General features: G+C 48.5%; 1 protein-coding gene across 20 annotated transcripts in view; it reads right to left on the bottom strand.

The window, feature by feature from the left end:
* The window catches only part of LOC110502424 (baculoviral IAP repeat-containing protein 6), a 140,767-nt gene that overhangs the window by 97,082 nt on the left and 31,594 nt on the right, over positions 1-12,091 (bottom strand). For 14 of the 20 annotated variants that reach the window (XM_036959768.1, XM_036959775.1, XM_036959781.1 and 11 more), the window contains exons 4-20: positions 11,551-11,744; positions 11,279-11,399; positions 10,935-11,017; positions 9,218-9,440; positions 8,844-9,010; positions 8,682-8,740; positions 7,057-8,574; positions 6,343-6,492; positions 5,844-6,093; positions 5,349-5,509; positions 4,970-5,101; positions 4,635-4,766; positions 4,011-4,177; positions 3,499-3,632; positions 1,056-1,217; positions 234-365; positions 13-110 (exon numbers count right to left, since the gene is read on the bottom strand). In XM_036959768.1, coding sequence (XP_036815663.1) covers positions 13-110; positions 234-365; positions 1,056-1,217; positions 3,499-3,632; positions 4,011-4,177; positions 4,635-4,766; positions 4,970-5,101; positions 5,349-5,509; positions 5,844-6,093; positions 6,343-6,492; positions 7,057-8,574; positions 8,682-8,740; positions 8,844-9,010; positions 9,218-9,440; positions 10,935-11,017; positions 11,279-11,399; positions 11,551-11,744 — 3,883 coding nt within the window. The remainder of the gene's footprint in view (positions 1-12; positions 111-233; positions 366-1,055; positions 1,218-3,498; positions 3,633-4,010; positions 4,178-4,634; positions 4,767-4,969; positions 5,102-5,348; positions 5,510-5,843; positions 6,094-6,342; positions 6,493-7,056; positions 8,575-8,681; positions 8,741-8,843; positions 9,011-9,217; positions 9,441-10,934; positions 11,018-11,278; positions 11,400-11,550; positions 11,745-12,091) is intronic. The other 6 variants (XM_036959776.1, XM_036959788.1, XM_036959778.1 and 3 more) reach the window with 4 other exon arrangements.

Here is a 12,091-nt window from a genome sequence, read left to right as displayed (position 1 = left end):
AGTTATACTTACCACCTGTTGCTGCTGCGGGCAAGTAAGGCATATTGTCCAGCAGAGCCTTCAGTAGACCCATGCCAAAGCCCTGCTGACTGGGTTCCCCTTTTCCATTACTGACGACACAAAAACAAGTTACAAAAAGTGCACACCTACCACATCGCACAAGCATCGACAAGAGTATGAAAGAGTACGGGTCACGAAACGAAGTCGCAACATTCATGAAAAGCCTAACTCACCTAATACAAAGTGCAAGAAAGCGGGCGCATTTGTGGGCTATACTCCGTCCAGCCTCAAAAAAGCACACCCGCACAATGTCGGTTAGCCGTTTCCTTGTTTTCGTCAGCATAGCCTCCTTTCCTTCTCTCAGGCTGGAAGGAAAACAAACAGAAAATGTTGATACGTGACCAAACACAGCACAGTGCTCCCTGCATCAGAATGATGATAATATCTTATCTCAGAGCCATATACATGCGCTAAAGAAACAGCGGAAGGACGCGTCGTTGGAGGCCCTTCTAAATATCTGATCTAACAAAGGGGCAATTCATTAAAAAAAATTGGTCACCATTTAAGTGTTCTCACAGGCAATGTGGTAACAAAAATTAGATTGATATATTTAGCTGCATTATATTTAGAAGTTGTCCTTTTAGGGATCTGAAAAAAAGATTCTGCTAAATGCTAACTCCTGTTTGTATAAGCTGGTAGCATAGCTAGCCATAAATATAAATCTGTGATGGAAGTTGATGCAGTTTTTATGTGTAACGCAGTTGATTGGTGACGATGACGAACTGTATTGGGGTTGACATCCATACAAACATTATACTCTGATTTTTACCCTAACGCAGCGTTAAATACACAAACAATAGCCTAAAAGTATGCTAATTTTGAGGGGTGTCAATGAGGAGAGTCTGGATCCATCTCCCATGGTGGGGGGGACACACGTGCGTGGCATGTCCATTATTTTGGTCGAATTCCAATGATTCCTTTACTGCATGTAAAGAGTAGATAGACCTCAGAATCCCTATGAATATCGCATCCCACTTTCATCCTCTTAGCCCCACCTGCAGGGTCCGTTGGAATAGACTCCAGCCAGCCAGCAGAGGCAGTCCAGGATAAGGCTCTGGGAGTGCTCTGTGCCAGGGCCCTCGTCTTCCCGCTTACACAGCCCGTTCAACAGCTTCTCATGGAAATCTGGGAACTGCAGCATGGCACAGCGCTGGACTCTGGAGTAGACAGACAAACAGAAGGATCAGTTAGTTCTCATGACATCATTTTTTTTTTACTACAATAGTGTAACGAGTATCAAAACATGTCGGTTCTCGTAATATAAAACAAACGCTATCCTTGCTTTATAAACAACAGGTGTGGACTAACAGTGAAATGCTTACTTACGGCCCTTCCCAACAATGCAGAGAGAAAGAAAATAGAGAAATAATAGAAAAGTAAAACAGGTAATAAAAGTAATAGATACATAATAAGTAACGATAACTTTGCTATATATATATATATATATATATATATATATATATATATAAATAAATAAAAGGGGTACCAGTACCGAGTCTGTGTAGCGTTACGAGGTAATTGAGGTAGATATGTACATACACTGAGTGTACAAAACATTGACACCTGCTCTTTCCATGACAGACTGACCAGGTAAATCCAGGCGTAAGCTATGAACCCTTACTGATTTCAATTGTTAAAACCACTTCAAATCAGTGTAGATGAAGGGGAGAGGAGGGGTTAAATGATGATTTGCAAGCCTTGAGACATGGATTGTGTATGTGTGCCATTCAGACGTTGAGCGGTTAAGACAACATTTGTAAGTGCCTTTGAACGGGATAAGGTTTCAGGTGCAGGGCACACCGGTTTGTGTCAAGAACCGTAACGCCACTGGGTTTATCAACACTCAACAGATTCCCGTGTGCGCCAAAAACGGTCCACCACTCAAAAAGGACATCCAGCCAACTTGACACTGTGGTAAACTGTGGTAAACACGAGTCAACATGGGCCAGCGTCCCTGTGGAACGCTTGACACCTTGTAGAGTCCATGCCCCAACGGATTGAGAATGTTCTGAGAGCAAAAGGGAGGGTGCAACTCAATATTAGGAAGGTGTCCTTAATGTTTTCTACTCTCAGTGTATAACTAGGAATAAAGTGACAGATCGTAAACAGTAGCAGCTGCATATGTGATGAGTCAAAAATGCGAGTGCAAAAAATGTCAAAGCAGATAGTCCGGGTCGCTATTTGTTTAACTAGTTAGATAACTATCTAACAGTCTTATGGCTTGGGAGAAGAAGCTGTTCAGGGTCCTGTTGGTTCCAATCCTTGGTGCACCGGTACCCCTTGCCGTGCAGTAGCAGAGAGAACAGTCTATGACTTGGGTGGCTGGAGTCTGACAATTTTTAGGGCCTTCCTCTGACACCGCCAGGTAGAGAGGTCCTGGATGGTAGGGAGCTCGGCCCCAGTGATGTACTTGGACGAACGCACTACCCTCTGTAGCGCCTTGCGGTCAGATGCCAAGCAGTTGCCATAACAAGCGTTGATGCAGCCAGTCAGGATGCTCTCAATGGTGCAGCGGTATAACTTCGTGGATTTGAGAGCTCATGCAAAATATATTCAAAGAAGCATTGTTGTGCCCTCACCGCGACTGTGTTGGGGTGTTTGGATCATGATAGATCCTCTGTGATGTTTACACCGAGGAACTTGAAGCTCTTCGACCCGCTCCACTGCAGCCCTGTCTGTGTGAATGGGGGCGCGCTCGGCCCTCCATTTCCTGTAGTCCATGATCAGCTCCTTTGTCTTGCCGACTTTGTCATGGCACCATATTGCCGTCTCATCGTCAGCGGTGATCTTGCCTACCACTGTCGTGTCGTCGGCAAACTTACTCGTGGGTGAACAGGGAGTACAGAAGAGGACTAAGCACACACCCAGTGTTGAGGGTCAGCGTGGCGGATGTGTCGTTGCCTACCCTCACCACCTAGGATCCAGTTGAGCGAGGTGTCAGTCCCAGGGTCCTTAGCTTAGTGATGAACTTTGAGGGCACTATGGCATTGAACGCTGAGCTGTAGTCAATGAAAAGCATTGTCACGTAGGTGTTCCTTTTGTCGAAGCGGGAAAGGGCAGCGTGGAGTGCAATTGAGAATGCATCATCTGTGGATCTGTTGGGGCGGTAAGCGAATTGGAGTGGTGTCCAGAGTGTCTGGATGATGGGGTTGATGTGAGCCATAACCAGCCTTTCAAAGCATTTCATGAGTAGAGATGTGAGTGCTACGGGGCGATAGTCATTTAGACAGGTTACCTTGGCATTCTTGGGCACAGGGACTATGGTGGTCTGCTTGAAATGTATGTAGGTATTAGACTGGGAGAGGTTGAAAATGTCAGTGAAGACACTTGCCAGTTGGTCAGTGCATGATGAGAAAATAAAGCATTTGATTGAAGTGTTGGGATTCTACAATAGTTAAGTGTTTTGGTGACACAAAGGCACTAAGGAAATCGCCAAACCTTTCTTTTGGTATGGACGTCTTCTTAAACCTTCTGATTGTGACGGACACCTCCTGGAGAAGGTCGCACCCTCGGAGGTTGTCAGGTTTCTTCGACTGAGCTGGAGAATCTGCTTTGGAAGTGGAGGCCTTTTCCTAAATGGGAGAGACAACCTATTTAAAAGAAACAGATAACAGTACGACACCAGAGGGGACCAAATTCTAGAGCTATAAACTAATGGAGAGAAAATGTCCTCCTTCAAGAATGGGATGTTGCTGGTATGAGGAAGCCACATCAGAGCAATTTGACACCTTCAACTTTTCACTGAGAACCTGGCAATGGCACTACTCTCCCACCAGATGGAGACAAAGGAGAAGGCTACAGTCAAGGCTTTCATGCAATCAACTTACACAACTCCATTACACAACTGCACCGTCAGTCAGAGATGCCTCAGGTGTGCAGAGAAAGACTCCCGAAATAAACAGCTTTGATGTAAAATTGCATTTGTTTTCCCAATGGTTTGCCCTCTGTACCTTGGTGGCCTGTGCCCTCTGGAGCAGGGTGGAGAGGGAATGGCCCTTGCTGCTCTGGGGCTTGGCAACGGGCATCCTCATCACCGGCCTGGGACTCTCCTCCATGCCCTTGTCGCTCACCGCCTTGATGTGCACCAGGAACGAGCGGTACTTGCCCCCGGCCATGCCTGCAGGGAGGGGGACAAACCAGCAGAAACACCACTGAAAAAAATCTAACATACAATACAATACGTACATAGACAGGGGGGAGAGGATTCACAGCAAACAGTTCTGAGGAAACAAATGGCCATCAAATCAAATCTTATTGGTCACATACACATGGTTAGCAGATGTTATTGCGAGTGTAGCTTCTAGTTCCGACAGTGCAGCAATATCTAACAATTTCACAACAACTACCTAATACACACAAATCTAACTAAAGGAATGGAATAAGAACATGCATTTAAATATACGGATGAGCAATGACAGAGCTGCATAGGCAAGGTGCAATAGATAAAATCCAGTATATACATATGAGATGCGTGGCGTTATTATTAAAAGTGGCATTATTAAAGTGACTAGTCATCCATTTATTAAAGTCTGTGTGATTTCTTCAATGTGACTCAATGTTGCAGATACTGTTACCTTTGACCAGCTTGGGGCTGGTGAGGCTAAGCATCCCAGCATGGCCTGAGAGGTCCAGACCACTGGCCAACCACACAGGACCACACAAGATATCCTCCTTATGGTCCTCTAGGAAGGTGCACAGCCTGGAGCCTGGACGGGGGAAGAGCAATGTGATGAAACCTCCGCTTGGCTGAGGAACCCCTCGGATTGCTGCGTTACCCTCAGAATCACCAGTAACGCTAATCATCTACAATCTGGCGACGCAACCCACAATAATCAAGTGTCGAACACCGGCGGAGGAAAATACATCGGGTGTCTATCAACGCTGGCTGCCTGCCCCTGCAGCTCCCTACCTGGTGTCTCTTCGATGTCCATGAACTGGATGTCGTCTGTGAAGTCGTGCATAAGCGGCTGTCCGTTCCTTTCCCCGTTGGCATGGAGAACATGGGACAGGGGGAAGGAGATCTGTCTGTCAACTGCCGTCTCTGGAGAGAAAATGTTATACATTTCTTTTGACGAATTGAGAGACGGTAGGCAGCAGAGGCAGACACGGACGTCTACAAATAAGACTCAAATGTGATGTCATGCATGATCATAAATGATATGGTCAATATTTCCCTGCAAAAGGCTTGTTTCTCTACGGTAACCAGTCCTCCTGTTCATAGTATATGTTCCAGATACAGTCTTGTCAAAATTAGCCAAGGCAACAGAGATCGTGGTGAGTGTCCTCACCATTGACCTTGCCCAGACCTGGGGCCTTGTTCTTCAGCAGGGTGATCTGGATCTGAGGAATGTTAGTGATGTTGGCATTCATGACGAACTTGAAGTCCACGTGGCCCACCATGCAGGCCTTGGGAAGGACCAGTTCAAACACATGCTCGTCCCAGCTGGAGCTACAACCCACAAGGAAAACATGGCCGCATTATTCACCTACACAAATAAGATTCTATTTCTAGTCTTTAAAAGTCAACATATCCTAGGCTACTTTTGTTTTCTATAGGAGCTTGAGAGGTTATGTCAACATAGAAGTTCAACGTTAAAAAGGAACATGTGGATGTCGTCCTCAATGAGGAATTTCTAGTGTGTGAGAACATACAAAATGTGCAGCCATTATCAAATAGCGTTTATGTATTACTGTGTGTGGCATTTGCGGACAAGACTTAGGAGAAATGCCTCAGTGACTAAGTGCACACACCCCATAAGTATTCTACCCACACCCATACCCACCCTGTCACGCCCACACGTCCGTACCTGTCGCTCTGCAGCTTCCAGGTGCGTGTGTGCTGGGCGGCGTCTCCATGGTGCTGCTGGTGCAGATGCTGGGGGTGGCGGCGCTGCTGCTGCTCCTGCTGCACCTCCACCCAGCAGGGCGGCACCGTGGCTGAGAAGCGCGGCGTCAGCGTCTCGAAGCGTGTCAGCTCCACCAGCGACGTCAGGCTCTCCACGGCCAACGCTTGGTCCACCAGGAGGTCAACTCCTTACAGGGAGAGGAGGTTGGCAGAGTAAAAAATACAATTCAAATCGCAGGATGTAAAGAACTTGATTGTGATTGAGGCCTTTTCACTGTCGGGACAGTATCTTTCAATGGAAAGAAGGTTCCAATAAGCGACTCAGTTTTCTCACCACCTATTAAATAACCAACAACGGTGAAAATGAGGCAAAAACAGGGACAGACAGTTATTGAATGAGCAGAGACGTGAAGCGTAACGGGGTCTGCATCTCCTACCTGTGATCCCTGGGCTCGAGGGGTTGGACGAGGGCTTGGTCCCCTCCAATAGCTGTTCAGACCCTTTAGAAAGGGGGCCATCGACAAAAATGTCGGCGTCATCTATATCGTCACACACACCTCCAATTTGAAGGAAGTGAAGTTCTCCACCTGGGGGGGGTTAGATGACAGTGGTAAGACTGAAAACATTCTAAATATGAAAGAGATCCAAAAGTTACAGGTCCAAGAAGTAGGCTGAGAAAGTGGCCACCGACAACTGTCTCTTTGTTCTACCAAAGAGGAAAATAAATTCCCCTTGAAAATCACTCATGCCCGCTACAAAATAAATATCTCTATATATTTTCAAATCATATTGCAACTTGTTTCTTTCAGCCTGGACAGACTGGAAAACAGCTTGGTGGACCAGACCGCGATACAAATGTTCATAGACAAATCTGACTCGGGGAAAAATTGAATATAAACTTTCGGTAGCAGCCCATCCCCCATCCCTAGACCAAAAATACCAGCCTCCAGGACTCGCTCAATGTCAGCCACACACAGACGGCATCGCAGGTTACTTTTCTGCAGTCTTTTTCATTGTTGTATCATACATACTAAACGCATATCCAGATGTTGTGAGATACATTACAACTATTAAAAACTGTAAAACATGATCTGCACCATTAAAACCTGGGGAAGAGATATTTCTAGCCTAGATTGTGGAGCCGTCCTCACCTTTAGTGCAAGCGCAAAGGCGGTCAGTCCCGGAGCAGTAGGTGACTGCGACGAAAGGGTCAATCTCATCCACTATCCCGTCCTTCTTGGGCGGCTCCACTTTGGCCAGGACCTCCAAAGTGGACAGGTCCAGGATCATGATGTACCCTGCCTGAGTGGTGACCACCAGGTGGCCCAGTCCGACCACGTCCCCCTGCTTTACCTTGGTGCTGCTGGGAGCAGCTGTGCTGCTAGTACCAGTCCCTGGCCCACACCCGTGGCCGCAGCCGTTTTTAAGCCCACGCCGATGCGTCTCCTCCGGGGCCTCCTCGCTGTCGTCCTCCCTCCCGTCCAGCACGTCTGGCGGGAGCAGGATGAGGGAGGTGACGGCGTCCCGGGGGTCTCTGATGTGCTGCACCTTGACAGGCTCCTCCTCCAGAGTGACAATGCGGGTAGAGTAGTTGAGCTTGTAGAGGGCCAGATAGCCCCCACCGCCACAGCCTCCCAGGGGCCTGGACGGCTGTTGTCGCTGGTCAGGGGGGGGCAGGATGAGTGGGGTCTGAGGGGGAGAGGCGGAGGGAAGGGCCTCGTGGCCGTTGGCCAGTGTGGGCAGGGGCTGGAGCTCTCCCTTACGGCGGCTGCAGAGTGCTGAGTGGAGGCGGTTAAGGTTGTTGAGGGCCTCCACCTGGTTGATGGCGCTGAGAGACTCCACGGAGCAGGGCTGTAGCCCCACCAGCAAGTGCACGCCGTCTGAACAGGGTGTGACGGAGTCCACATAGAGGTTCTCCTCCTCCAGCTGCTTGGGCAGTCGCAGACACTGCACCAGGGCTCCGGGCCGCGGCGCCAGCGAGCTCCACTTGTCCCCGTCCAGGGCGGCTAGGTTTGCGGCAGCGTCTGCAAACTGCTGGATGTAGGTGATGGGCGGGTCCTGGAGCAGCAGCTGCTCATGAGTGTCGAACTCCATCTCGATGATCTGTGGTACGGAGAAGCCCTCCTCGTGCAGCCCCTTGCTCATCAGATTGTTCATCTGGGCAAACACCTTGCCCGACGACTTCTCGTCCGACTCCTTGATGCTGTAGAGCAAGAGCACAGGCATAGTCCTGCGCACGGCAGGAGCGGCTGGGTTTGGCGAGCCCAGCTCCATGGGAGGTGGATTGCAGGTCTCCATCTCCACAGGCCCCTGGTCAGGCACGGCATGGGGGAGCTCGGGGCCCTGAGTCCTGAGGGGGCCGTCCATGGTGCGGCGGGCGGAGGGGGGTGGGGCGGCAAGCGGGGAGCCGGCAGCAGAGCGGTAGCTGAGCAGGCCTCCAGCCAGAAGGCAGGGGAAGGGAATGTTGTGGTGCTCCGCGGGCTTCTCCTTGGCCTTGTCGGCCTTGACCTGGGCCAGGGAAGGGTTGGCCCCCAGCTCCTCCAGGTCCTTGACGGTGTCCTCTAGCACGCTGGCCACCACCTCCCACTGGAGCTTCTCTGGCTGCTGAAGGAGGCTGAGTGCTGTCACGCCCAAGCTCACCTCCATGCTCTCCCTTTGGGACGGGTGGCCTGGGAACAGGAGAGGGGACAAAAATAAAATGCCATAGCTCAACTTACGGATACCTAGAAAGTCTACGGAGCAAAAGAGTAACAAGATTTGAAGAGCGGCTTCATACCGGTCACCGACTCTGATCTGGAATGCTCTTCACTGTCGGAGTCCTCCAACTGATCGTCACTGGCAGAGACAGAAACAAAAACACATTTCCTCTTTTACACGCACTTAACACCACTGAAACTTTCATTGACTCGGTACATAGAATAGGTGTGTCCAGTAGTACCTGTCCCCCTCTAGTTTTGGTATGTCTGAGCAGCTGGAGGAGTCCTCTAGCCAGGCTAAGGTGGGCCTCCTGGACTCCTGGGTCCCCAGGGCCAGCTCGCTCCCAGACAGAATCAGCTGCCTCAGGATGGCCGGGTCATAGGGGTTGATTTCAAATTTCAAGTGCACCTGAGAGGAACACAAAACATCATGAATCAACAAATCACATTTACAAACATTAGTAATATCCTTAAGCACATAGATTAATGCATTCATGCAATAAGTTGTATTAAGTCTGATGACCCATGGGCCCAGACATCCAGGACAAAACATGGAGGCAGACATCAACAAAACTGTACCTCATGTTTCCTGCTTCGCCGCGCTGCACAGCCTTACCTTCATGAGCTTGGACAAGTCCCAGATGCAGATCTTGCCACGCTTGGTGGCGGCTGCCAGGAAGTGTGGGCAGCTGCCGAAGCCGTAGCAGGCGATCTTATCTGAGCCATCAGGGGTGGGGAACTGTGCGGGGCTGGTGGCCAGCGTGACGGACAGGGGCACGTTCTGGGTGTGCTCACCCTTCACAAATGGACAGTTGGGGGAATGTCGCTCGTGCTCAGACCTGACGGGAAGGCCGGGGCGTGAACATTATGTTGAGAGGTAAATAAATGTGCGATCTGAAGGTTGTGGTGTGTGTACAGTGCATTCTGACTCCTTCACTTTTTCCACATTTTGTTATGTCACAGCCTAATTCTAAAATGTATTAAAATAATGACAAAGCGAAAACAGGTTTAGAAATGTTCGCAAATGTATTAAAAATTTAAAAAAACAGAAATACCATATTTACTTAAGTATTCACACCCTTTGCTACGAGACTCGAAATTGAACTCAGGTGCATCCTGTTTCCATTGATCATTCTTGAGATGTTTCTACAACTTGATTGGAGTCCACCTGTGGTAAATTCAATTAATTTGGACATGATTTGGAAAGGCACACACCTGCTTATATAAGGTCCCACAGTTGACAGAGCCTGTCAGAGCAAAAACAAAATTCATGAGGTCAAAGGAATTGTCCGTAGCGCTCTGAGACAGGATTGTGTCAAGGCACAGATCTAGGGAAGGGTACCAAAACATTTCTACGGCATTGAAGGTCCAAGAACAGTGGCTTCCATCAATCTTAAATGGAAGAAGTTTGGAACCACCAAGAGTCTTGCTAGATCTGGCCACCCAGCCAAACTGAGCAGTCAGGGGAGAAGGGCCTTGGTCAGGGAGGTGACCAAGAACCTGACGGTCACTCTGACAGAGCTCCAGAGTTCCTCTGTGGAGATAACCTTCCAGAAGGACAACCATCTCCGCAGCACTCCAATCAGGCCTACAATGACAGAAGCCCCACCTCAGTAAAAGGCACATGACAGCCCGCTTGGAGTTTGCCAAAAAACACCTAAAGCCTCTCTGACCATGAGAAACGAGATTCTCTGGTCTGATGAAACCAAGATTGAACTTGGGGACTAGGAGGATCGAGGAAAAGATGAACGAAGCAAAATACAGAGGGATCATTGATGGAAACCTGCTCCAGAGCGCTCAGGACCTCAGACTGGGGCGAAGGTTCACCTTCCAAACAGGACAATGACCCTAAGCAAACAGCCAAGACAATGCAGGAGTGGCTTCGGGACAAGTCTCTGAATGTCCTTGAGTGGCCCAGCCAGAGGCCAGACTTGAATCTGACCGAACATCTCTAGAGAGACCTGAAAATAGTTGTGCAGTGATGCTCCCCATCCAACCTGACAGAGCTTGAGAGGAATGGGAGAAACTCCAAATACAAGTGTGCCAAGCTTATATGGTCATACCCAAGAAGACACAAGGCTGTAATCGCTGACAAAGGTGCTTCAACAAAGTACTGCGTAAAGGGTCTGAATACTTCAAATGTGATCGTTTTTTTTAAATATATATACACATTTGCAACAAAAAATGTTTTAGCTTTGTCATTATAGGGTATTTGATGGGGCTGATTTTTTATTTTTTTTTAATCTATTTTAGAATAAGGCTGTAATGTAACAAAATGTGGAATAGGTCAAGGGGTCTGAGTACTTTCCAAATGCACAGTATGTGTCACTCACCATGGTTCATCTGTGGGCTCCCAACACACTAGGCAGACACTGCATGTGAAACACATGGCCCTGTCATCACCGGTGGAGGCAGGCTGCAGAGGGAACGAAGAGAGAGAAGGCATTTCCAAACAGTGAGAAACTCCAAGTCAAGTACTAATCTATTACACTTTATGAACAGCAATAAATATATTTTATACTGCGTCAGCAATAGTGTGCCATACAGCAACGTGTCTGTCAAACAGCATGCAAACTTGTGTGCATGCATGATAAACATGTAATAGGAGGATGAAATAGTAAATAAATGAATATGTAAGCATTAGAGACAGAGAGCTGATGGGAGACGGTGTCCTTACACTGCCTACCTGGTGGTAAAATCCTGCTTGGGCCATAGGGTCAGGCTGTGCCCACCTGTACCCGGCGTGGGGCCATGACATGAACGTTTCTCTCCTATTGGCTTCACTGTACATTAATGATCTGAAAGACAGACAGCAAGAGTCAATACCTTATTCATTCAGAAATGACGGCAAAACATAAAATTGGTAATGGAGAGATAAAAGTTAATTCAGTGATTTTCACGCCTCTGTGGTGCACGGTGAGGTTTGTCATGGTTTAAGGTCCTGCTCACCTATCTACAGAGCGCCCTGGGCCCACCCCCAGCTCAGGCCGTGCGCTTGGTAAGAGGTAGGAGAGTCTGTCCATTATGAACGAGGCCACAGACAAGGCAGCGACATTCTGGTTTATCTTCTTCAGCTCATTCACGATGGCACTGGCGACCAACTTTAGCACATGGTGTGGAAGATGGAATGTCACTGTTGCCCACTGGAGAGAGAGAGAGAGAGAGCGACAGACAGTGTTAGGGAAGGAGAGAGAAGGGTGTCCCTTCCGTGTGTCATTTTAGTAATACTGCATCCCTTCCCTGTTGGTACAGCAGTTAAAAGTATACAACCAGGGTTCGCGCAAATGCACATATATTATACAATGTATGCCATTCTGTGACAAGTCACTGGGAAAGTGAAAAGGCAAATCCAGGGTGAAAAGGCAAATCCAGCAGTGTGACTTGGGATCCGGCCAAGGAAGAGATGCCCGATGTTAGGTAAACTGCAAATACCAGGCCTTGGTCCTGCTTTGGATTTGCAAGGGGAGTGTATTTCTTTTGATACAGAAAA

Source organism: Oncorhynchus mykiss, chromosome 23 (genome assembly GCF_013265735.2).
Source record: "Oncorhynchus mykiss isolate Arlee chromosome 23, USDA_OmykA_1.1, whole genome shotgun sequence".
In the NCBI taxonomy this organism is placed as follows: Eukaryota; Metazoa; Chordata; class Actinopteri; order Salmoniformes; family Salmonidae; genus Oncorhynchus; species Oncorhynchus mykiss.
The sequence above is the reverse complement of the archived record's forward strand: the minus strand, read 5'-3'. Positions and strand labels throughout refer to the sequence as shown.